Consider the following 27,998-nt stretch of genomic DNA (forward strand, 5'->3'; position numbering starts at 1 on the left):
TTTGAAAGAGGAGTAGTACTCCTCCTGAATTTGGTGCCTGGTATCTTTAAGAGCGGTTGTGCCTTGCTGTAAATATGGAGAGAAAAAATCTCTTTTTTCTAACTTGGGAGCAGAAGATCGGTTTTTGTTTGGATGTTTCATTAACAGCAATAAAGAGGATCTAAAACACATTGCTTGTTTTTAAACCCGTCTTGTGAGAGAAGCCGATTTTGTGCCTGCAAGAGTTTCTTCCTTAGCTTCTCCTTACTTTCCCCCTTACACCCATCCGCCAGGTCTTAAGATGGGGTGTGGGCTGAGAAAGCTAGAAGATTCAGATGACAGCAGTCCTGGAAAAATATTTTCAACGCTGAAGAGACCGCAAGTGGAAACAAAAACAGACTCTGCTTATGAGTACGTATTGCTGGATTTTACATTAGAAGGTATGTATGAAGTGTTTTAACCTTTCAAAAGAACATACTGTATAAGCCAAATGTGTTTCTTACGGTTAGATACAGAAAAAAAAGTTTGATTCATTTTCCCCTACTGCTTATTAGATTAAGGATTTAGAAATGACTACTGAAACATTTCTCTGCCTGTGCTTGTCATACCTGGGTATCTCTGAAGAAATATGTCACTTTTCAAGACCTTCAGAATTAAGCTGGAGCTATTGATAGTAAGTGGAACACTGAAGATATCAAATACAAATATAGTTGAAAGTACTCTTCTTTGTTTTATACTGCTCGTGGACATCTGTGCGGTTAAAAACAGGCTATCCTGTAGGTCTACTTCCTTCTTTTGTAGGGTGTCTTGTTTCTAACCAACTTCATGTCACAGAAAGTGGAAAAAAAATAAACAAATAGTCCCAGATGGCTTCCCACTAAGAACAGGCAGCTCTGTTCTGCAAAAGTTGCTTCTGGGAATTTTTTGAAGAAGTTTTTATAACGCTATTTGGGTCTGTACATCAGCTTTTTTGTGTAGAACTTAGTAGGTATTGATCCAAAAGACAACTTGCATATTACAGTCAGCGTCAACATGGTCATAGTTATAATTTAAATAGAATGATTTTATAATGTATAGGATACATTATGAAGTGTTATACAGTACCACTGAACTATATGTTAGCTTTTTAACATTTTTCTTTGGTTTTGGATGAAACAGCTTTTGTTCATTATGAGGAGAAAAAAAAGTAACAAATACTTGTGAGTTTCATGTTTGATTGTCTAAAATCAAATGCAATAATATTAGTTATAACTGTGCATTTGGCTTTTGATTTAAATCACACTATTTTATTTTAATGGGTAGCAGTTGATTTAAATATGTATATTTTCAGGATTATGAAAGTACTTTGATGGAGATTATTTCTTGTAAAAAATAATCATATTGCTAATAATTCAAACAACTGTTAGCAATTTTATGCAGTTACTTTTGTAACTGAGGTGATAGATGAGAGAGAGAGAGAGTGATGACATTGCCATTTTTCGATCACGTATCATAATGAAACAAGCAGTTGGATCAAATCTTGTCCTACTACTACTAGAAGGCCCTTTCCATTTCTGGCAACTAGGCAAAACTCAATGGAGACTCCTATTGGGGCAAATGCGGAGGCAATGAAATCCAGCAGTAGAACCTGAGATGGTAAGGTTAAGTATGAAGACTCCAGAAACAACATGAGACTAAAAACCAATTATTGGGGTTGCTTTCTTTCCCTCTTTCCTTCATATTTTATTGATAGTGGACGGAAAGGTGAACAAAACTGCAATTATTTGCCAGCTTCTTTATTTTAGAATACTTCTAGTCTTGCTGTACATTATTGGTTATACTGAGAGGTGAAAACATTCTGCCATTTATAAATCACAAGCTTTCTATTAAGCACAGAATCCCAGTATGCTTTCTTTCTAGTTTTTTTTTTTTAATACCACATTATTACAAGGCTTGAAAATAGTTGGACAGTGACTGGTGTCAAAAGCAGAACTTCATATGTGGTAAGGCTCTGGTGTCTACTCAAACTCCTTGAGTGTGTATAATAGAAACAAATACCTAATTCAGATGTGCAATATATATATAGGCCAAAATCTATTGTGATATAAACTTCCGTTTTAAAAATCACTTAATAATTTAATAACGCTGCGTTAGTATTGCAACCACAACAAATATAATTTGTTTAACTTTCTCCCTGCACCTGTTATTATAACACTTAATGGTTCAACACTTAAGTCCCTATATTCTGTTACTGCTATAGTAATAGAAGCCACAGGCAATACTGTGTTCTTTAAAGTAGTTTTTTCTTAGTAAATTGATTGATTGATTGATTGAAATATTGCTTATTTTCTCTTACAACAGCTCTCTGAAATTATTTGTTAAGTTCTTTTCTGAAATTTCTATTTTTCTTGGACTTGGCTTCTCTTTTTGGCGGTTCCACCACAAAACCATGGACGACAAAATCGCAGTTGACGAAAGCGCGTATGTGACATCATCACAGCGCGACGAAAAAGATCGAAAAATGTAAAAATAAAGCGAAAACCTTACCCTAACCCCCCCAAACCTAACCCTAAACCTAACCCTAACCCTAAACCTAACCCTAAACCTAACCCTTAACGTAACGAAAAACCTAACGCTAACCCTTAACCTAACGCTAAATGTAACGCTAACGCTCTAAACCTAACCCTAACCCTTAACCTAACCCTTACCTTTATGTGAATCGGCTTGATGTAATTTAATTTTTATTTCAATTTTTTGATCTTTTTCATCGCGTTGTGATGACGTCACATACCCGATTTCGTCGACCGCGCTTTTGTGGAACGCGGTTTTGACGGGTCATGCTTTTTGGCAATATGGAATGACCTTCACACCTTGTGCGACCCTGCTAAAGTGTATGTACTGTTAGCATCCAATCCTGACTTTTCACATATCCCTTCCAGGAGCACTATTCCTACCACTATGATGAGGCAGGGCAGCAGGACTTTGGGAGGGAGATAGTGTTAGCAAATATCTGAAGTGAATAGTTAGTGAGTAGTGGACCCCTCTAATGATTATGAATTGTTGTACAACTGTACAACTTAATCTTTACAAAAAGTTATTTTAAATGTTGAATTCTATATCAAGTGTTTCTGTTGTTTTAATCCTTTTAGTTATCTCAAATCCAGAAATTATCAAAATATGCTCTGTTTTGGATATTGCAAAGAATGTGGAGAAGTATTATAATAAAGGATATGTGGTAGGAGCTATTCATCCTGTTTTACTGTCACCTGGACAAAGAAGGCATTTTCCAGCAAGTCACATCTATCGAGTTGTGCTTGTCCGTCTCAAATTCAGGTATGCCATACAAGAAATGCTTAAATTCTAGCAAGCTTTTGTACTGAGTGGAATTCCTTCATCGAAAAAATTGTTCCCTGCTTTAACAGTAAAACCATTATTATGACAACCATGTCATAATTTTGTTGCATCTTAGAATCAAATTAGATCTTGCATTAAATTGCATGACTTAGTTTATTCCCCATGCAAATAGCTATTCAAATCTGGAGACTTGCAAAAATAATATTCTCTCCATCCTCCATAGTGTATTGATTGATGAGACCCTGATGGCTCTTTCCCTTTAGAAATAGAAAATGTGGGAGAGGGATGCAAGCAAGCAGTAACATCAGATAAAAATAGAATGAAAATAGTACACCTTTTATTTCCTTCTGACATTTTTGTTCTCTTTGCACCCTTGCCTGTGCATATCTCTTAGTGGAGATAATTTTTTATGCATCTGAGGAAGTTACATCCAGCACATGAATGTTTATGCAAAAACACATTTGATAATCTTTAGCTAGTCAATAGTTGGTACTGTAATTGTGACCAACAATGTGACTTTCCAGCTATACTTCTGAGATTCTTAAATTAAATCTCCAATGAAGAATTGCTTAAAACTGAAGCTGAACTTAAACATAATACACACAGAACATTAGGTACTGATAGCAAGCTAGAAAAATAGGCTTTGTGAAATCAATTTTAAGTAGCCTTTTATATATTCTTATATAGCAGTTATAGCAGTTAGACTTATATACCACTTCATAGGGCTTTCAGCCCTCTCTAAGCGGTTTACAGAGTCAGCATATTGCCCCCAACAATCCGGGTCCTCATTTTACCCACCTCGGAAGGATGGACGGCTGAGTCAACCCTGAGCCGGTGAGATTTGAACAGCCGAACTGCAGAACTGCAGTCAGCTGAAGTAGCCTGCAGTGCTGCCTTTAACCACTGCGCCACCTCGGCTCTTATATACTGGGTGGATATCAGTTCATATATTTGTATATTTTTACCTAACTAAAATTTATGTTGTAGGAAATTGGGCATTATTTTACTTGTCCAAGGCTGCATTCTCTGATGTCAGTCTGTTTGGGTACCAATTGTTGGCTTGTTCTAAAACTGTGTCAAAAACCTGACCCAAAAGTGACTATAACCATCTTGAGAAACATCTCAGTGTTTCTTGTCTCCTTACTGTCTCCTTACTGACAAGCCTCTTTTTTGTCTTTGATTCATTTTTTTAACAACCTCTTTGTTTTTTTTTACTCTCCTCATCCTGCTCTACAAGCAGATTATTGGGGGAGAGGCTGATTACTTTTGAAAGCATGATCAGAACTGCAAGTTGCCCTTTATAGGGTTATTTTATTTATTTATTATATTTTACCCCATCTTTAATACTTTTACATACACAATATTCCTTTCTCCTCATTTATTTTCTCAGCATGAGAACTGTAGCATTCCTAAATAGGAGGAAACTATCCAGAAAAAGAACAAACATTGCAAGAAAATACCCTACATGACCTTAATGTATATTTGTAACACTAAAACTAACATAATAATATTATCTTTATTATTGGCATATTAATATTAATATCATGATATAAAACAAAAAGGGCAGAGGTATTAGTTCTAAATGTATTCTTCTTGAGAGCTACTTACAATTTTTTATTTATTGAACTCATTCAGGATCAACTCTTGAAACTCTTCTGAACTATTTCAACATAGCTAAAAACTGTATTTCTAGGTTACATTATCTAAATGTGAGTGTGAGATGTTAAGTGCTGTTAAAGCTTGAGATAATGAGTATACTAAGCTCCACTTAAACCTTAAAATGTTAACTTAAAGCATTTCACAGGATAAAAGTTTCCAGTCCTGTCCTCTCCACGGCTATCTGCACTTCATAAACAATGTAGGACAAGACAGTAACATTTCCTTACTGTTAGCTTCTTAAGCTTCAAATCTTTAAATTTAACTAATTGTTAGAAAACAGTTGTCTTCTGACTTAGCAGTCAGTCATTTATTGCTTGTGTCATTTTGGTGAATCTCAAATAATAAGAGCTGTTTGTCATGATGAAACCCCTTTTTGAAACTATTTTATCTGGAGCTTCAAGTCAAGTACTTTTTTTTAAGGGAAAGTTGAAAGATAAATTGAAATTATCCAATTCATTATCTTAGTTGGGCTCACTTTTCACATTCACCAAGCAGAACCCGAGAAATCTTTTATGTTGCTACATTACCTGGAGTTCCTCTGAAAACTAATGAGAATTCTCCAAACTCCACAAGTGTAACAAAACTGCACAGGTCGTACTGAATCCAAGGCTATTATCATCCTCTTGTTACAGGTGGTAATGGCCTCAGTAAAACCAGAACCCTAACCCAAAAGAATCTATCAGATCCCTGGAGTAGACCAATCAAATAAGTCCTTCCTTCCTGCTCCAAGGTCAACAGGGAGTGATCTGCCCAAGACAAGGGAGTGGGTGTTATATCCCAATGTTGCCACAGCTCTGATATAAAAAGCAGGTATAATATGTAACACACATACACACATGTGAGTCAGGCCAGAGATAACTTAGTCAAGTTGATGATCAGCTTGGTGACCATAAACTCCTGAGTTGCTTCCAAATTCACACTCAGGAATGACAGTTTCAAGTCTCCCAGAACAATAAGCTTGTGTACTCAGCCCCAGATTTAAGCTACTCAGCCAGGGAGGTCACTCCAGATTTCTCTGCTACAGTTGTGGGAGTCTTGGCAGTCAAAGACCTCCAATAACTTCCAGGCCACTAGACAGATTTACCTCCTCCATACTCTGCTTAAATTGGGCTAACTTGGGGAGGTCCTGCTTTACGGTGTCTAAGAACTGGCTTCCATAGCTCTGTCCTATTCCTAACTTAACCAAACAGTTTGCACCAAATCTCCAAACTCTAACCCTCAACAACATTCTTAATATGCCTAAATTCCTGTATACCTTGCACATACATGCAGCTCTGACCCCAGAGCCATTACAAAAAAGTAATGCATTTGTAGCTCAAATTAAGTCTCTCAAACTTACCCTCACCAGATTTGCATTACAGTTAGAATACCATCAACGAAACCTCTTAAAATATCTGAAGGAAATTTCCTTTTTAACTCACATATTTTTACTTTATATTTCAGCAGAAAAATATTTAGTCTTTAAATGAAATGTAAACAAGGTTGCTCAATGGGTAATTCAGTTCTGTGCCCAGCAACATGTTTGGGCGAAAGAATCAAGAATAACGGAAGAGCTACCTAAACAAGAGAGTTGCCAACATTCAGTTTATAAATTTTGGGAATGAAAAAAGTTTTTGCTTGTTAGTATTTTGCACAAGATCAATCAAATTTCAACAAAGGCTGCTTTCTTTCTGTGTTTTAGTCACAAGAATCCACCAATGAGAGAGCCAAGACAACCCAGGCTTGTGATTGAAGAGTGCCCTTTAACGTATGAAAAACTAACAAACGAGACAGTTAAGGAAGTGTTAGAGAAGGTATATGACCATCTTCGCTGGATATTTTACTTTTCCTATAGTCCTACTCTGAGAACTCAGATACTGTTCATGAACAAAAGCATACATATCTAATACTAAACTTTGTCTTGATCATAACGTAACTTACCTTCTGGATCTTCTGTTTCAATCACTTCTCATAATTCCACATTTCCAAGAGGTTGAATGGGCAGCACTGCTCTTCTGTGGCATCACCAACACTATAAAGCAACCTCCTGAAGGGTGTCAGGTTGGCCCCCTCCTTGTCAGTTTTCTAGAAGTCTAAAAACTGGGTTGCTTTGGGGGGGCTTTCTTTGAGTCTTTCCAAGAGCCAAGGTGGCGCAGTGGTTAAATGCAGCACTGCAGGCTACTGCTAGATCAGCAGTTCAGCGGTTCAAATCCCACCGGCTCAGGGTTGACTCAGCCTTCCATCCTTCCGAGGTGGGTAAAATGAGGACCCAGATTGTTGGGGGCAATATGCTGACTCTCTGTAAACCGCTTAGAGAGGGCTGAAAGCCCTATGAAGCGGTATATAAGTCTACTGCTATTATTACTGCTATTGATGCCATCTTGCTTTTTGGTTTTTGTGTGGGTGTGAGTGGGTATTTGTGTGTTCCCTTTTGTTCTTATGCAGAGCTAACCTGTTGACTGGCTTTATTGTTATGACTGTTTTGATTGGTTTTAAATTCACACAAATGTTTTAACTTTTAAAATAACCTACAAACCCTGAGAATCATTTGATTGCAGCAGAGCAGAAGCACTACAAATAATGCTAGCACCCCATTTATAGACTCCTGCAATTGAGTTCTCCCATAACTCTTCCCATTCCCTGTTGATTCTGTTGAGTCAAAGATGGGTAGTTGAACAAAACAGTGGTGGCAGCAGCTATGGAAAATGTTTTCACATCCATTTCTGCTTTACACGCAAACCTGATTTCTAAATTCAGAAAAGAAAAATATACTAGGATTTCTTCAGAAGAATTCCAGGGCCTTATTGATGAAATATTCTACTGACTCATATATTTAGTTCTGTATGTAAATTGAGTCCCTCAACTGTTCTGCAAAGCTTGCAGAATGCAGCCTTAAAATATTCCATGTTGACATTCTATGATGAAAAGTTGAATATCATGTTGAATGACAGCCAGTTTGGTCTAGTGGATAAGGCACTAGGCTGGAAACCAGGAGATTATGAATGCTAGTGGGCCAGACACTCTCTTGCACCCCAACGTACCTCACAGAATTATTGTTGTGGGGAAAATAGAAGGAATAAGGAGTGTTAGGTATGTTTGCCACCTTGAAATATTTCTAAAAATAATAATGATGAAATATACATAAATAATTCCAGAACACCAGCATTTATTAAACCTTTGCATTGATGTTTAAGACATTTCAAGTATGTTTTAAGAGCTAATTAAGAAGTGTTAAGGCATCAGGCTAGAAACTGGGAGACTGTGAATTCTAGTCCTGAGTTAAGCAAGAAGCTATCTGGGTGTCCTTGGGCCAGCCCTTCTCTGTTGGGTCTAGGACAGAGAGAATGGCAAACCAATTCTGAAATTCTGCAAGTAAACTGTGGGGATTTGTGCAGGCTCTTGTCAGGATTCAACACTGACTCAAAGGAACAAATAAATAACATTAAAAAATCCATTTACATATCATTAATTTTTACCCAGGTACAAATAGGCAAAAGAAAGGCTCCATATATCCTGCTCTTTGTAAAACTGAAGATACATGTTTTACAGTTAGTTGAAATTCTTGAATAGGTGGCTGTTTCATAACATTCATAGTAAAATAGATGTGCTATTTTTATATATCAATGTATATTTCTTTCTGTGTATCCACATAAAACCATCATACATAAATTAGCTGTACTCTTTCTTAGTGAACAATATGCATATCCACCCCACTGAATTAGTACTGTCTTTTTGAAAAATATAGGTCAATGATGCTGCTAAAAGAGGAATGAAGTTTGTTGGGTTTATAACCCAGTCTTGCTCTCAATCTAAAATCTGTAATGGTGCAAACCTGGGTGAAGATATGGAGTCTGACTCGACACTATGCAGAAGGAACAGAGAGCAGAGGAACCATGATTCAGAGGAAAATGTTAGAATCCTGAATGAAGGGATACTGAGTGGTCAATCCTCTGAGAGTGGAATACAGGAAGAAATTCACCCGGATGTCAAGCCAGTACAAAAAACTGATTTTCAAGATGGAAGAGAAGGCTGTCCCAGCCCAAATAAATTCAAGGAAAAAGAAGGTATTTAAACACATCATCTGTATCATCTACATGCACTATGTAGCTATCTCAAACTATAGAAGAATCAATTTTTAAGAACAATAGCTTAAGAGAAGGATTATCAAACAGTACAACCATATATGGAGGTGTTCATAAACCTTTCTTATGTATCCTTGTGTTTATCGGCCCTTTTTTCAGCAAGGACAAACTATCCAAATTGAAAAATGTAATCCCTATACTTTTTTTTAAACAATTATTTTCCATCTGGAAAACTACAACAGAACAAAACATAACATCATATGTATTATCCTCTCCAGTCTTACTGTCTTTAGGATAAAAATTGGCTGAACAAATATTCTTTCAAAGGTTAAATGATATGGAGTATCAAATGGAAGTCAACAATTACGGTATCCCAGAGCCCAGAACTGAGGTTGCCAAGGACACTTAAGAATCCTCCAAATATTAAAGATTCTTATCTTTCCCAACTTGTGAAAAACTTTTTAAAGGAAGATACAGCGTCCTTCCCTCTAAAACCCCACTAGCCCAACACACTGCCCCTGCAAACCTGAGCAGATAAAAACTGTACACCATGTTAATATATTACAACTTCCATAGGATACTCAAAATAATTATATCTAGCCTCTATCGCAGCAATTCTCAGGAAGTACTGATTATTATGTAAACCTCCTTTCAGATTGTTTCGTAAATAATAACAAGTAAACAAAACCATTAATCTCCTATATTGTAACTAAATTTGCGTGACCGCAATGAAAATCAGGCAATAGGTGATGCAAAACTGAACACTATTGTTTTTTATTATGTTTTAGTGTCATCTGCTGGATTGTTGATCAAAATAAAGTAAATTTAACTGAGTAATTTAGAGAAAATTGGCACTGACTTTATTAGAAAAAATTAGCATGGTAGCACCCAGCCCCTCACAAATTGTAAAACAAAGATCACCATGCCATAAAAGATGAATTCTGGGCAGAGAGAGAGAAAGAGAGAAAGATGAATAAAGGGAATCATAAAAAGTAGCAGCAAACAGTTGAATGGGAGTAGGTGGAATTGGAATTGGAATTGGAATTTGCTTTATTTATATGCCGCCCTTTTCCCTGGGGGGACTCAGGGCGGCTCACAATTCACGGGAAGGGGAAACAAACAAATTACAGAACAAGGACCATACACTACTAAAAACGCAACAATCATACCATTCGGAGTGGGGTTGGAAGACTTTAGCCCCAGGCCTGCCGGAGCAGCCAGGTTTTAAGGGCTGTGCGGAAGGCCTGGAGGGTGGTGAGGGTACGAATCTCCACGGGGAGTTCGTTCCACAGGGTCGGAGCAGCCACAGAGAAGGCCCTCCTCCTCCGCCAGTCGGCACTGGGCGGCTGATGGAATTCGGAGGAGGCCTAGTCTGTGGGATCTTATTGGTCTAGTGGAGGTAATTGGCAGCAGGCGGTCTCTCAAGTATCCAGATCCAATACCATGAAGGGCTTTGTAGGTGACAACTAGCACCTTGAAGCGAATCCGGAGACCAACAGGCAGCCAGTGCAGCTCGCGGAGGATAGGTGTTACGTGGGTGAACCGAGGCGCACCCACGATCGCTCGCGCGGCTGCATTCTGGACAAGCTGAAGTCGCCGAATACTCTTCAAGGGCAGCCCCATGTAGAGCACGTTGCAGGTGGAAGAGGAGGATGAATTTGGTTAAAGGAGAATGAACTTTAGAGAGAAATATCAATGTCATGTGGATAATTTGGCTGGAAATATTAGGATGTAGGGTTGCCAAGTTTAGTTTGCAAACTGGCAATCCAAGTGAGATCTCCACAGCATAGTTACAGCTGCAAGATTATTGGTGAGATGCATGACGGTAGCTGCAATAGATGAACCAATTAAAATTTAAGAATGGAAGTGTAGGTATTAGATGCTAGAAAAAGACTGAGAAAGAAAAATCCTGTCAATACAATACATAAAGGAAAGAAAAACATTTTGCAAATCGCAATGTAAATTGAAAGAGGAGACTATGTTCTGTACAGAGAAAATGAAGAGTTTGGATTTAAGCCCCTGAATTAAGATGGCTTTCATGGTAGGATTTTCCAACATTTTAGCTTACATATTGAAGGATTGATATATCACTTTGAATTAAAATAGTATTCAAATGTAATTCTGGACTTTTATCCATATGGGTTTAATTTGTATTCTTAATGCAAAAATGTAATGTTGTAGATTTTTTAAAAAGTCTATAAATATAATCCCATTGACATTTTTACAATGCATATTACCCTAATATCTTTATTCCATGGGTTTTTTTCCTCTTCAGACACCAAACTATATACAGTTTTCAATGTCTTTGAAGATGATTCCATCAGTTGGACCTATCATGACGGTATTTTGTCTCTGAAAGTGTCAAGAAAAGGACCTGTGATTAGTACATTGGATGCTGATTGGTTAGATTTAACCACATTTTATTACAGACAAGGGCTGTCATTAATTGACACTTTTGTGTGTTGGGAAGCCTCTAAAGGTAAGGATAAGGATACTCTTTTTCATATCTAAAAATAAGGATATTAGTAAAATTCATTCAGAAAATTCAAAACAATAAAAAAAGAGTGTGTGCAAGTTTTAAAATAGGCTGCAGAGTAAATAAAGACAGTGGTCTGTTGGATTCAGGATAGTTAAATCTTTCAGATAAAGCTTGCATCTGTCATCCACCCAGTTATAGATGCTACATTTATCCCTCATTGGCTTTCTCTCCCAGGGAACTATTAAAAGATCACCAGAAGGAAGGGAGAAGCGATGAAGATCCCCCCCACCAGCTGTTGTCTATACGTATCACTTGTTTCTCACTGTAGAGAACCAACTGTTTTGAGCAGAATGGCTGGGGGAGGGGAAGTCTCACTTCCTTTCCTCCCACCAAGAGAGAATCAAAGAGAGAAAGAGGGATTATTCACCCTTAATTTAGGAGTGAAAAATAAGAACTACTAATAGCTGGGCAGAAGAAAGCTATAAAGAGGCTTGGAAAAGATTAAGCAGTTTTTCAAACTTCAAATTTGTTCTTGGTAGGAGAGGCCAAGTTTAAGTTCCCAGATTTTACTCTTATTTATATCTAAACCATTTAGTTTCTAGAATTTAATTGAATTTCTTATTAAAGGCTTCCAGGGGATGGTAGAGGACAGTTCCTGGAGGAACGTTGTCCATGGGGTCGCAATGGGTCGGACACAAACTTTGCAACTAATAACAACAACAAAATTAAAACTAGACATGGAGTGAGTTAAGAAATGAACTAATACATAAATCTCATAGATACAGAGGACTATGAATTCTTAACAAATGCATTTTCCTTTTAAACTGAATTTTTAAAATGTAATCTTTCTAAAAGTAAAATAAACAGCAGATGATTTACTTGAAGCAAGTAAGAAGGTTGACCTAGAATTTGCTTTGCTGTTGTACATTATTTGCCTTTTTATTTGGAAAAGAATGAGGCTGTCAAATTCATTTTGTGCTTAAGAAATATACTGCATATTCCAGCGATGGTGAACCTTTTTTGGCTCGCGTGCCATAAGGGAAGGGGAGCGCCGGGGGGGGGGGGGTCATGGGCAGGCGTGCCACACCCATAATGCAACGCGCAACCCCCCCCCCCTGCGCATGCATGCATGAGAGGCGCTCCCCCCATATTTTGCATACTTTTTTCACCCTCCCTAGGCTTCAGAGGCTTTATGGGAGCCTGGGGATGGTGAAAACAGCCTCCACCGCCCCTCCGGAGGCTTCAGGAACCTTCAGGAGCTTCTCTAAAGCCTCCGAAGGGCAAAAAACGACCCTACGAGCAAACCGGAAGTCACTTCCGGTTTGCTCATAGGGTCGGTTTAAGCCCTCCGGAGGCTTCCGGGAAGCCTTCTGAAGGTCCCTGAAGCCTCTGGAGGGCTTAAACTGACCGTACAAACAAACTGGAAGTCTGTTCCCAAACTTCCGGTTTGCCCATAGGGCTGTTTTTTTGTGCTCCAGAGGCTTCAGAGAAGCTCCTGAAGCCTCTGGAGGGCCTCCAGGGGGGTGGGGGAGGCTCTTTTTGCCCTCCCCATGCTCCTATAAAGTCTCTGGAGCCTGGGGAGGGCAAAAAATGGCTTTAAAAAAGTCTGAACTCAGCTGGCCAGGGGGTAATGGCCAAATGCACTTTGGGCTCTGACCTCATTTCTACCCGTTCTAACTCTACTTATCATAGAAACCCAAGATATGTGACATTTGACAGGAAAAAAACAACCACCACAGTCACTTAGAAAGTAAGATGAGCAATGTCTAAACCAGTGATTCCTACCACCCACTAGTGGGTGTTCCAGCTCTCATGGTGGGTGGTAGGGGATTGCTGTAACTCTGCTTTATAAATTTTATAAAGTAAAGTTATTTCCCTACTTTATAAATCACCATTACTGTGGAACCAGTGGGCGGTCAAAAAAGTTTACTATGAGCAGAGATACAAAAGTGGGCGGTAGGTATGAAAAGGTTGACTACCCCTGGTCTAAACCTTACATAAGTAAGTAAGTAAGTAATATAAATTAACCAAATCCTGTTCATTCACAATCATATCAGAATGATCAAGTGTGAGACAGAAAAGGAAAGTATACTCCTCTTAATACATAAGTATAGTACTATACAGTTTAGATATTTTCTAAATTACTATTATTTACTACTTTTCCTTTTTTTCTTTCTCTAGCTGACTTTGGGCCCAAATCATTAGAAGGGTTATTTATATATGAAGAAGAACCGGGGTTTCCAGGTTCAGAGAGGAAAGGAAATGATGCTATTGTTGTAGAACAATGGACTGTCATTGAGGTAATTCCCTATTTTTGTTTTTGACCATTTAAATTACTCTTCCTGATTAATTTCAAGGGTTTACATAAACTCAGTATACAATTAGAAAAATAATCAATATGTGAGCAAGTTTGTGATATCTTGTAATTTTAAACGTATTTGAGGTTTCAGCAGAAAATAACTCACATTTCAATTATCATTTTAGATAATCATTCCTTGTATATATCTTTGTTTTCTAGTGTCCATAAAGACCAAATCTTTACAGTAACAATGGTAGGAGTGGTTGTCACAATAAAAAGTTGTTGATGATAGGTAGTCATTAAAGATAATGTTCTGTTTAAATTTTCCATATCCCTCTTTTCTACCATCCACTTTTTGTTAAGATGTCTGGTCCTATACTCTAGTCTCTCAACTTCTATTCCCCTGCTATATTCCTTTTTGTTAGCAGTAAAAGGTAGGAAAGTCTGTTCTTATACAGTAAATTTGTTGGAACAACTCAGATCTAGAGTATTTTGTCTGTTAAATCTAAATTACACTGAAGACTGTTAAATAGAGGGTTTACTATATTGCCATTTCTGTGTCACATATATTGAATACCGGTAGTTCATGCTGAGAAGCATCCTCCATTTGGATTTGTATATTTTATATGTTGTAATGCAGGACTCTTTGTCATAAAGTTTGTCTAAAGAAGCAGCCATTCACTGACAATGCATATCTGTAATACACCTCCACTTGGAAGAACAAAATAATTACTCATTTCATCCCACAAAAAAGCTGATCAGTTCAGTTCCCCAAATTATTCCATAAATAAGTGTTGACAACTGGAATAAATGTCTTTGATTAGTTTTAAATTATATCAGAAATCATTGTACTATATATGTCAGGGACAAATAATGAAGTCTTCAGAACTTTTAAACTTTGATTTATCTCAGCTAATATACAAGAAGAAAGGAGCTGTGAAATAGTCCAAAACATCTAGAAGTTGCCGAACTCTTATTATTGCTTCAAGTAACTCATTCAGGCAGCTGTTGTAGTGGGAGTTTTGGAATTCAGAAAGAGACAGGAATAAACTGGGGAAAAAATCTCCATTCTAGAGAAATTTCATGTATAGATGAAGGAGAATTACACACTGCTTAGTTTTTTCCCCTTTCCCAACTTTTTTATGATTAAAAAAAAGGTCCAACAGTAATGATATGACTTTCAATGAGGGGAAAGTCCTCTCTCCCTCTCCCCATCCATCCATCTATCCATCCATCTATCTATCTATCAACAGATAATTTCTTCTTTGTTCTTAGCTCTTCAATTTACTTACATCATTAAAGTCACAATATATATGTACTTTTAGGTTTAATCACATTTAGAAATTAAATAGAAGATTAGGGAAAAAGCGCTGTGAGGAACAAGAACATTTCTAGACCACACACACACACAAATCTTTTGACCTAATGTAATTTGAATTTTTTTTTGACACTATACGAGTAGTAATAATATTTGTGTAATATAACATAACACTTTAAAAACTATTATGCTGCTACAGAAACAAAATTATTATTTAACCAATGGAAAAGAAAATGATATGTATCATAACTTTTAAAATGTTTGATAAGTCATATATATTAAAAGTATATATTAATGTAATTTCCAGTGTGTTGTAAAACTGAATAAGATTGCAACTCCAGGAATGGGATTTTATTTGTGATTAGACCAGCATTGAGTTGCTCTATTATAGTAAATATTATAAAATCAGATTTTGGCATGCATTACCACAAATGGACAGACGTTTTGACTTGTGTTTTCTACACTAAAAATAAAATGGAACTAAAGAACTGAATTTCTTTAGGAAAATAAATATGTAATTGTCAAATTTCTTTCTATAAACACACCAGAACAGTAATAGGAAGAAACATAACTATGCCAGAAAAGTATTTGCATGTCTGTGCATGCATGTGCGCATACTGTTCTTATTTTTTGTATGTTAATGGTTAATCATCCTTTTTTAATATGCATGGATCTTTGGGTTTCCCCTTCCTTCCTCTCTACATCTCGTGGTTAGTCTGTGGAAATGCTTACCCTATTCTTACGTATATATTTCTGTATCTATTTTTGTTAACAGGGCAGTGAAATCAAAACTGATTATGGTCCTTTACTGCACACTTTGGCTGAATTTGGCTGGCTTTTAACATGTGTGTTACCTACTCCTGTCATACGACTGGACAGGTAGATGAAATAACAATTTATCTTCCTATTTCTGAGAATGTAATTGAATACATATATTAATATTATATATATTATAATATTATAATATGTTTGTGTGTGTGTGTGTATGTATGGAGAGAGAGAGAGAGAGAGAGAGAGAGAGAGAGAGAGAGAGAGAGAGAGAGAGAGAGAGAGAGAGAGAGAGAGAGAGAGAGAGAGAGATTTGTGCCTATACGTATAAAATATTTTTTTAAAAATATCCATGAAATTTCAGCAATCTAATGTGCAACTGCTGAGATATGGGAAATCTCATGAGATTTTGGTATTCTTGTGCTTGATTTTGAAAGACTGAAAGAAATGATGTTTCAGGCCACCATTTGAGATTTGCAGAATGGTGGCTGAATCAGAGACTAGCCCTACATTTTTCCTCTTGAATGGATCATTGAGAAACTTAGGAAATGCTTGTTGAAATATGAAGCTGTGGATTACTTGCTAAATACAACAAGAGTATACAGGTAGTCTTTGACTTACTTACAACAGTTTCTTTAATGACTCTTCCAACGGCATTGGAAAAAGTGACTTATGACTGTTTTTCACCTTTATGACCATTGCAGCATCCCCATTGTCACATGATCAAAATTCAGATGCTTGGCAAATGACTCATATTTATGATGGTTACAGTGTCCCAGGGTCATGTGATCACCTTTGTGACTTTCTGACCAGCAAAGTCAATGGGGAAGCCAGATTCACTTAACAACAATGTTGCTAACTTAACAACCGTTGTGATTCACTTAACAATTGTGGCAAGAAAGATTATAAAATGAGCCAAAGCTCACTTAACCAATCTCTCACTTAGCAATAGAAATTTTGGGCTCAACTGGTCATAAGGCGAGGACTACCTGTAAAGCAAACATGAGAATAAATGGAATAATTAATGAATGATTCAGAACTACACAAGCAGTAAGACGTGGCATGTGACATCTCCTTGGTCTATGTATTTATGGATGATATCCATGCTCATCTCACTCAAATCCATCTGAGAACACAACAAATAGTTTAGATGTCTGCACAAAGAAAGCTTTCATATTTGCAAATATCTGTATTATATTCCACCTTGGTGATTTTTCCTTTTTTAATGTCTGCATAGTGCTGTAATGGCCTAAACATCTATTTGGTATTTGAGCATCAGATAGCACAATTAAACAATCTCTCTCTATGATACCTCCTAGGCAGCTGGCCCACTACTTCAATAACAATTGCTTGAGTAGAGGCGGGGGTGGAGGGGACCTTTCCATTTAATCTGTTGTAGGGCAGAGTAATTTAGGAATTGATTAAAGCAATTAGATATTTATTTCATGAGAATTGGCCTAGGTCCTGCACCAATTCTCTTTAACTGAAAGGCAGAATCAGTATTCCAGACAGCTCTATGGTATTTCTCACAGGGATAACAGCAATTTTTGAATTCCCAGTTTAAAAATAATATCTTAGAAATATTCATCTACAGATTAAAAATTAACATTTACTGTTTTCTGAAGATGAGCATTTAAAGTTTGAAATGCCTGAATGAAATAAGTGTCCTAGGAGTCTCATCTCCTAGAATTACATTTCTTGCCTATTGCACGCTAAAGTGATCAACTGAGAAAAGTTACCAGGAGATATAGTATCTCATTATTTCCATCAGTATCTTTGCAGACCAAAAAGCATGTCTTTCAAGAAGAACAAGCTTAGCTCATATAGAATGAAGGCAAATAGATTCAGCTCATAAACACCATCCTTATCTTGAGTATTTGTCGATAACAGAAGGGGCATTAGGGGAAAAAAGGAAATTTGAAATATTTTATAACCAAGGGACTATTGCAGGAAACAGCATTTTGGTCATTAAATAGCTATCATATGGTAGTAATGAATAAGCAAAACTATATCGTATTTTTGGAGTAATAATAAATAAAAGTCCTTTATGAAAATAAGGCATGTAAAGATGGGTGTAGATCATGAACTATAACTTTCCTACACATAGAGGGGTAAAGGCTGTCATCACAGCTGCCAAATGGGGGACCAAAGTTACATGCCAACTAGCTATTCAGTATGCGTACGCATGTCCATATATGCACACAAACACATACACACATACATTTAACCCTGTTCTTTAGAACTATTCTTAATTCCACATATCCTAATATTTTATTGTATCAAATTGTAACAAATGCAAAACTTATTTTTATCATATGCAATTAAAGAAATACTAGTCCACAAAGAAAGCATTCATTTCTTATGAAGATTTCTGAACATAATTATTTAATAGGAGAAAGAGGAAATTGTACATATTTAAAAGGAAGTTAAATCTGCTTTTCTAGCTAGTCTTCTGAAAAGGACTCCCAAAGATAAAATGATTTTCAAATATAGTTTACTGATTTTATTTTATTTATAAAATTTATGGGCCACCCATCTTATCTCAAGGTAACTCTGAGCAGCTTACAATATAAAAGATAAAAAATGATGAAAGCTAAAAACATAAATAAGGCAACACAAAATCCAAACGTTACAAGCCAATTAAAAGACATGGAGGAAGGGAAGAGAGGTGGGATTTGTTGTTAATCAACCACCTCCAATGTAATGTTCCCCCATTGGAGCCCCAAGCTAACTGGCAGAGCCAAGTTTGGACTATTGTACAACTGATGGGAAATTGATAATTCCTCACCTTATACACATAAAAATTATTAATATAAATAAGGCACATATTACTATTGTCTTCCTGACAGTTTCTAAATCACTGGTGTATCATTCCAAATAACACAACAATCTACAAAAACCTGATATGTAAAAGTGTATTTTGAGCACTCGTTTTCCAACAATTAGTTCATCCTATCTACTTCTTCCTTTAAAAACATATAGGTGATCAGAAGGGACGTAAGATCAATCCAATGTAATGTGTTGGGACAGCAGCCTTTCTTAATCAGCTATCAGGGGAAAACGTTTTTTAAAAAAGTTCAAAGCTTTCTTTATCAGCTTCTTAAAGCAAGTGATTCCAGCCCCCATTTATTGACTGAGGACTATGTGAACCAGCCAGGGAATTGGATCAGCCACATGAATGAGGCACAAAGCATTTCTGTACAAAGGAATCTGTAGCCTGGAAGCCTGTTTTGGCACATTCATGGCTAAATCGGAGTCCTGACGCATCTGGGAAATTGGTTATAAGTGAGGAAGATGTTTTTTGGTTCAGTTTTAAAAGTGCAGTCCAAGTTACTGAATTAAGTCATCTTTTTTTTAAAGTACTCTCTCCACCTGCCAGAATAGACTGCTAGCAACTGTAAATTATAAATGTAGTTACTACTTTCATTTTAAAAATTGAGGAAGCGCTGCATTAATTTGTGTGAAACATTTTATACTCACATTGTCATGCGACGTTGTTCACATGGTTAAAAAAAAGAATAACATGTTTTTCAGTCTGCAGTTCTGTTTTTCCCACAGACTTTGAACTCTGACCTCAGTACGCAAGTGGAATATTAATAGCTTTTACTTTCTTCCAAATGCAGAGAAGTTTTCGTTTGCATCAGTTCACACACAGTTTCTTCAGAGGATTACAGGAATATTAGCATTTTCCCCAAAATAATTCTTTAAATCCTGTAATTAGAAGAGTTTCTATTTTCACAGTAAGATTTCCTGTTGTTCCTCTCCCTAAAGTAGACCCACCAAAAAACAACCATTGTAGAAAAAGATCCCCCCCCCCCCCCGGAAAATGGGGACGGTGGTAAGAAGAGCTACTGGAATTTCTCCCTTCTTACACATATGAAAGCACTTTTTTGCTTGCTCAAGGTTTAGATGTCACCCTGTGTACCCATGGGTCATAGGATTCCTTGGATACTACTTTCCAAAAAACCCTTTCAAGGATTGGAAAGTCCCAAATGAATAAAGCTTTAGAAAAAGTATTGGGCTATTTCAGTTAAAAAAAAAAAACCACTCAAGCTCTCTCAACTCTTGCCCACAAGCCTGACTTTGGAGGACATTGTAAGCTTTCCTTTGCAGTGAAAGGTGGAGGTTGTCAAACATGGATGGAAGGGTACAAATGCTTCTCTGTCTTTAGATCTGCCAGCAGGGATTTGGACATCTTAGCATGATTGTCATTAATATGGTTCACATTATCTTTACTGACTATAACAGAAATCAAGGTGATATATCCTGTCAAAACAGCATATGATGCATTTGATGCATTATGTAATTTAGTCTTTCACTAAATTATTTATTATCTTCTTGTAGTTATTCCACTATGAAAATAAACAGAACAATCCGTATAAATTCAATTCTTACTGGTGAACAAGTCCAATAATGCCATTAAATATAATCTGCAAGTAGGAAATTAAAAAGGCAAAAGCTATGATAAATATCTAGTTGCAGCAATGTGTTTTTTTCCTCATTTTTCGATCCAAGTCCATCTATATCTTTTGTTAAGACAAAATATAAGAAGAAAATTCAACATATAAACAGATCTTTTTAATGTACTTTCTTTCCCTCCTTCATTGAAATTCAGGGGCAATCCCAACTTCATTCAGTTCAATTGTGAATTTATCCCCTGGCATTTATCGTGTTCAGCATTTTAATAAGGCCAGGTCTATTTTAAAGTTGTTCTTTAAAGCAGCTTTAGTACTTCGGCATGGAACATTTCTTTAAACTTAAACTTTTAGCCATGAGTTAATGCCTTTGATGATTCTATGGTGTCACAACGTAAAATAGGATATAGAAAGATGACTTGTTTCAGATAAATTCTTAACCCCCCTTTTTAAAAAAAAACACCAGAAAAATAACTGAGAAGTCCCCTTTTTCTCTTGTCTTTCTAATATAATCCATGAGCATTCTCAATGGAATCCCATGGTTTACAAAGCTAATGATTGATTGATTGACTGATTGTTTGATTCAGATCATACTGTTGCTAATATCAGGCATTGTATTAAGCCAATCTTCTAAATCACTGTTTGATCAATCTTGAACAAATTAATCCTGGTGGGAATTTGGTTAGATGCTTTGAGGAGAAGCTATCAGGAAAAACAAGGGCTGCAGTCTAGATGAAAAATAATCCTGGAAGACACTTTGCTATTGTTGCCAAAAGCAAAACACCCCCTCCCCCCAAAGCAAAAACAAATCAACAAAAAAAGTCATGTATATGTTCAGGAGGAAATGGGACTATCTGGAGGGAAAAATTAACTTTTTGGGATGAACGTAATAACAATGGAGCTCACATAGTGTGCCAAACCAAAACTAAACAAACCACATTGGTTCTTTGCATAATATGTGGACCCAGATTATTTGACAATATTTAGGATGAAGGAAGCTCTTTCAAGACAGACAAATGTTGTAATAAAAATATATATAATAAATAAAGTTATAAGAATACTCTGTATTTTTTGGAGTATAAGATGCACTCCCCCCCCCAAAAAAGCAGGGTGAAAATCTGGGTGCGTCTTATACACTGAATACAGCATTTTCTGGCCTCCCACCCCCCCTTTGCAAAAATGAATGTGCAGAGGGTTTGGGAGGCTTGCAAAGTGCTTCTGGGGGCTGGGGAAGGCAAAAATGAGCAAAAAGCCAGGGTGTTTTTGCTGCCCCCCCCCCGTCCCCAGGAGCACTCTGCAAGCCTCCCAAAGTTTCTGCATGCCCCTTTTTTCCCAAAAAGAGCCTGTTTTTGCTAAAATCAGGGTGTTTTTTTGCTAGTTTTTGACCCTTCCTACCCAGCCCCCAGGAGCACGCTACAAGCCTCCCAAAGGTCTGCATATCCTTTTTTTTTGCAGAGGGTTTGGGAGGCCTGCAGAGTGCAAACACATTTTTTTTTAAATTTAAATTTACCTCTTCAAAATCATGGTGCATCCGGTATGTCTTATACTCCTGTGTGTGTTACAGTCCAAAAAATTTCATAATGTTTATGAAATTAAAAAAGTTAATGAAAATAAAAATGCTGCTTTAAAATACTCATCAATACAGATCATTAATTCCAAGGTCAAATATGACTTGGGCACATTAGTGTTAGGGAAAGCCAAATATGTACTATTTACATTAACAGATGTAACAAATGTGGGCATGAGTAGCTGTTCATTCACTGAAGATAAGGTAATTTTAGAGGCTGCATTGCCTCTGAATAAATTTTGCTAGTACATTTAAATATTAAGAGAAAAATTTGCTTGGAAAAGCAGAGTCAGTAATTTCATGAATATGATATTGATGTTGATGATATATTGATGTTCTATATATTTTTTTTGTATGGGACATTTCATCCTCAATTTTTCCAGAAAAAGCATAATATGATGGGGTGACAGCTGACTTAAAAAACTTAAGGAGATTATTTTAGAACAATGTATAAAGAAAATCATAAGCTACAACATTTAGCATCGAAAAGAATTGCTTGGTAGATAGGAATGAAGTGGCTCCTGAGAACAGGGCCAGATGGCAGATGAGATTCCTCCCTTGCTGAAATAGCATACGATTGAATCTGTTGTGACTGAAAGGAGTACTGTCTTTTTTGCTGGATGCTAAAAGGAAAGCAATATATAAATAAATGTGTTAAATACACCCACAAGTATGTTTGTTGTATGTGGCACCTCTCTAATAAAGTTTGGTCCAGTTTCGTCCTCATTAATTCCAGTGAATACTGTAGAATTGTATATGAACAAAACCAGAGAAAGACAGAATTTTAAAAACTGTTTCTTTAATGTTTCAGTGAAGGCAATCTAGCCACCAAGCAAATTGTTTTCCTTCAGCGGCCAGCTATGGGGAACCCAGCTGTCCAGATACCTGAGGTAAGAATAACCATCTGAAATAATCCCTGCAAAACCATCTAAAGCTCTTAGGCATGCCCTGGAAGTCTGTAACACCTATATGACAATATGTGAAAGAACTCCATTATTACTGAAAGCACTTCTTTTTTCCAAACCCTTATAAAGAGCGCATTGTGTAGAGTTATGCAATTACTAGGATGAGCTATTTGACAAATTGTTATCCATTTCCTTGTGAGATAAAAAGGACATTGAAAATGAAAGATTCAGAATACTTTGCCAAAGTGATGTCCTTGGGTGATCTTTTGCCCGTTTCCTTATGCACACTGTCCATTAGTCAGCTTTTTTTTAGCAGGATTTGGTGAAACTAATAACTGTTTTAATTCTGGATTGCAGTCACGGTTTCTGTGTAGACTCCTAAGGGCCTGAACTGATTAACATTTTTTTCTTACAAGGCATCTCGCTGCATATTCCTGTCCTCTGTACTGCCGCATCCAATCCCTTCCCATTAAATCTTTTTGGAAGCCAAGTTGCCTATAGAATGAATATTGTATTTTGAGATTCGGATCAAAGGAAATAGCCACAAAGGACTGTAAATGATCAATTGTTTTCTTTGCTCATTTTCTCTCTCTTCTTCCCTAAAGCAGTCTTGGCAACAAGTTAAAAATGCCTGAAAAAAGTCTGAAAGTGTTTAAAGGGGTGGGGGGATACAAGTTGATGACATGTTTTCATACTTAGTCTGGACACCAAAGAAACTTAATACTTAATATGAGAAAGTTTATCCATTTTTAAGAGGTTGCATTTTGCAAATGCAGGGCTAGCATGACTTAAATTCTTAGAGCCATTCATTCATTTCAGTAATCATTTCCCCAGGGCAGCCCCCTCCCTTCTCAAACTTCTTTCGAAAGGCTCCCCTGAAGAGGGTGAGCTATTATGCTAAGCAAGGGCAGAAAAGCAGTCTATTTCATGTTTTATGAGGGATGCTTGCACCTCCTTAAATTTTTTCTTTCTCCTGATTTTAAAATTATATTTCTTGGGGTGGGAATGAAAGAAATTAAAACAAGATGGAAGGGACAGGAAAGCAGTTCGCATGCCAGTATGGTAGAACAAATCCATTGTTTCAGAAAAGAAATACATAAAGATTTTCAGAAACGTTTCTTCCTAGAATGCCTCAATGAAATATTTCTTTCTAATTAGTTTTATGTTATAGCAATAACAATAGCACTTAGATACTGCTTCACAGTCTTTTACAGCACTCTGGCAGTGCTGCCAGAGTGTCAGCACATCGGCCCCAACAATGTGGGCCCCCATTTTACAATCTCAGAAGGAAAGAAGGTTGAATCAACCTTGAGCAGGTCAGGATTGACCTCCTGGCAGTATAATGCAGAGTTAGCCTGTAATATTGCATTCTAACCACTGCACCACCATGGTTCTAAATAGACTAAGGTTTTGATTTGCTGAGCAATATCACACTGCAATTGTCTCAATTAATTTTCAGTGCTGAGACTAAACTTTAAATAATTGGACTTAAAAATATGATATACTAATCATACAATAACCACCACCGTAAAAATCCTAGTTGATTAAAACAAGTTTATAAATCTATAATGTTGTACCACTCATTTAATGTATTAATTGATAAGCTGTTTCTTACAGAAATATTTGCTTCTAAGTCATTTAATTAACTGTACTATAGAGTAACAGGAAATTAAAGAAGAACCATTAAAAACATTTGGTCAAGAAATTTGGGGGTTAGTATTTCAGTTCCAGTTAGTAATACTAAATATACAAAAGTGGCCTTTAGAAACTGTATTTTAAAAGCTAAAATGTTTTTTTAAAAATCTCCGTAAGACTAGGAATCAAATATTTAAACTGAAAAACATAAATGCATTCCTATTTGGATGCATCAAATTTTTAATTTATATTTTAGATTTAAATTGTTTGAGGGTACAATCATCATCAAAGTTGCTATTTGGCTTTTAAAAATATCTATGTATAATTATGCTGTTTAATTATATATCACAGGTGGTGTGATGTGCAATTCAAAGATATTTCCCAATTCAGACTTTATTTTATGCAAAAAAAAAGGGGGTAGGTGGGTGATTTGCTAAAATAACTTAGAATGAACAAGAATACCGTTTGAAAACCTTGTACAGCAGTAGCTCAGGAAGTAGCATGATCTAGCCAACCTTGTCTTGGATCAGACCCTAAACAGCATCAACCCTGATTTATTCTTGGATGGGACGGGAAATTATTAGGGAATCCCAAGGCTGAAGAACATCACAAAGCCTGTAAGGTTGGTAATAAAGTAGTATGGGCATGAAGTCACTAGGAATCAAGTTCACTATGAAAGAATTATACTAACACTGGACGCTTAATTTAGAGTTTTATTTTAAAATCCGTCTAATAAGTTACCTCTTGGCAAATACTATTATTAGGTCAAAATGAGAACAAGCGTTGTTTAATGTATACAAAACAGGACTAGGTTAAGGATCCCGTAGCACTTGGGTTTCTATGCTGGAGTGCCAGATTTATAGCCTGTTAAATTGATGGTTGATTCCAACTACAGGAAAGGAATGTTGTGCAGACATTGGCAGAATCCTCTCTAACATCTAAAATCTTTTCAATCTCCTGGGAACTTGGCATGGCTCTGTGCTGGCTATACATAATTATGAAGACAGGGATAAGGAACTACATTCCATAATTGGATTTGGTTGTAGAAATACACAATAGATGTTGTCAAAGCTTGCTTTGTAAAAACTGTGTGTTGAAAAACAAATCTAAATTCAACTTCTACCCAGCCATTCTAAATCCCAGCTCATATTCAGAATGATCCCTGCCTATATCGGTTCCACCACAAATGCGCGAACGACAAAAGCGCGGCTGACTAAACTGCGGTGACAAAACCGCGCCGACAAAACCGCGCCGACGAATGAGCGCTGAAGCGCGCCGACAACAGTGCGCTGTAATATAACCCTAAAAATAACCCTAAACCTAACCCTAACCCTAAACCTTACCTTAACTTAAATCGCGCTTCTGTCGGTGCGCTGTTGTCGGCGCGCTTTTGACATCGCGGTTTTAGCGCCGCGGTTTTGTCGGCGTGGTTTTGTCGTTCGCGCTTTTGTCGGGTCACGGCCTATATCAACTCTAATTTTTTTTAAATTTCAGAAAAAAACTACTAAGCAATTTGGAGAAGAAAAGTTGAACATAAGTGGAAAAGTTGGATCAGACACAGCTACTTCTCAGCCTGTCCAGCACATGCAACCTACAGAGGATTTCCATATAGCACCTTCTCCAGAGTGTTGGCCCAAGGATGAATCTGCCCAGTATGGAAACTTCCCTGCGTTCAAGAGCAGCGATGGCATGCTTAGAGAACTGGAGGAAGGACAGTTTGACCAAGAAGATGGAGTCACTCAAGTTACTTGTATGTGACCAGAAAATTAATAAGAGGAACCTATAGGTATTTTGAATGTAAAAATGTAATATTTTATTAACATGCATAGGCATAATTGTTTGATTTCCTCAAATAGGTATATGTTGGAGTCATTTTTGCCAACCACGTTGAGGAATCTATGGAACTATTTCTACCGCATTTATAGAATTATTAACTTGTACATTAAGTCAATTGTATTGGTATATTACATTCCTAGAACAATGCTATAAACTGCTGGTGGCTTTCTTTGCAATCTTCCTGGCAACTGGAAAGGAAACAGCTATAGAAGAGCTGTTGACTTTTTCCCTGTTGGAAAGCATAACCTTTTCTACAGTGTGACAATATGATGCAATGTTACTATTAAACCGTTATAACCATAACAAGGATTAAGAATAAATTAAAATGGTTTACAAACAACCGTGTCATTACTGAGCTTCATTTTTACTCTCATTGTTTTTAAAATGCTAAAATTCAAATGGTGATCATAAAACCTTTTTGCTGAAATATCTGTGAGTGCTTTGTAACATGAAATTGTTGAGAAGTTGAAGAAATAAAACTTTACCCAAATGCCTTTAGATTCTGTCCTGGGAAAGCATGAGAGGACTATTCTGTGAAGCTGATTATTAATTTTAAATGGGTTTTTCTTCATATCTGACTGCATTTTTAAAAAAAGAAGATCATGTATTGCTTCAGTCTGGGGAAGGAAAAATGACCAGAGCAGGCAGAAAAGAAATTTAAATGCTGCTATAAATGGGGTATTTTGTCTGTATGAATCTTCACTTGAGGAATTTTCCTTAGAAATACACCAGGGAAGAAAATTACATGAGTTTTCTGTGCTCTGGACACTACCTATCAGCACCTTTACCACTGAACATGATTTTCAATTTACTTCTGCTATTTTTATTATATCTGAATAAATGATAGCCTAATCAAGGAACTTACTTCATTGAAAGCAGACCATGTATCCCTGTCCTGATATTAGATCTGAGAAAAAAATCACAATGGTCTCTATTTTCCAATAAGGCCACTTTAAAAACAGGTGGACAAATTCCAGTCTTTCCTATACTCCTGGCCATCTGCTGCTGTAATCACTGAGTAGGAATTTGTCCGACATAGTCAGAGTCAGCTGCTCAGTCCAGCATTAGACCATTTTTTTTTCAGCAAACGCTTACAGCTGACTCCCCAACTGTGTTAAATTAGGAGATTAAAACGTTCCTGAGTGGACATATGCTTTAGGCAGAGTGCCACTATGCCAAATATTCATCTAAACCTCCACATGAACCTCAGCTGGCATGGTCAGAATGCCAAGGACCAAATGTTGCTTTAAAATATACTGCTCCATTTCTTTCATCAAACTGCACAAGTGAATGTTACAGTAACACAAGTTACTTGAGAGACCGCCTGCTGCCAATTACCTCCCAAAGACCCGTTAGATCACACAGGGCTGGCCTCCTCCGGGTTCCGTCTACTCGCCAATGTCATCTGGCTACTACCCCGGGGGAGGGCCTTCTCTGTGGCAGCTCCGGCCCTTTGGAACGAACTCCCCACAGAGATTCGGACCCTCACCTCTCTCCAGGCCTTCCGAAAAGCCGTTAAGACCTGGCTGTGTCGGCAAGCCTGGGGTTGATGAGTTCCCTTCCCCCCTCGATCTGTGTGGCTGTTGGTCGTTTTTAAATGCCTATATTTGTAGTTTTTTGTGTTCCCCTTTCCCTCCTTGGGTTTGTGTGCCGCCCTCAGTCCCGCTGGGAATAGGGCGGCATATAAATAAAACGAAACCTAAAACCTAACCTAAACAAGTCCAACGTTAGGATTAAGATTGAA

General features: G+C 37.0%; 1 protein-coding gene across 1 annotated transcript; it reads left to right on the top strand.

The window, feature by feature from the left end:
- On the top strand, positions 1-26,744 carry RFTN2 (raftlin family member 2). Its single transcript, XM_087707462.1, has 9 exons — positions 1-419; positions 3,108-3,291; positions 6,653-6,764; positions 8,696-9,014; positions 11,308-11,511; positions 13,693-13,811; positions 15,904-16,007; positions 22,690-22,768; positions 25,913-26,744. The coding sequence occupies exons 1-9, from the start codon at positions 281-283 to the stop codon at positions 26,174-26,176; spliced, it is 1,524 nt and encodes a 507-aa protein (XP_087563588.1). The 5' UTR covers positions 1-280; the 3' UTR covers positions 26,177-26,744.
- Positions 26,745-27,998: the final 1,254 nt, after the last annotated feature.

This window comes from Thamnophis sirtalis, unplaced genomic scaffold, assembly GCF_051295495.1.
Source record: "Thamnophis sirtalis isolate CommonGarterSnake01/CBP01778 unplaced genomic scaffold, rThaSir2_p1.2 scaffold_1, whole genome shotgun sequence".
NCBI lineage: Eukaryota > Metazoa > Chordata > Lepidosauria > Squamata > Natricidae > Thamnophis > Thamnophis sirtalis.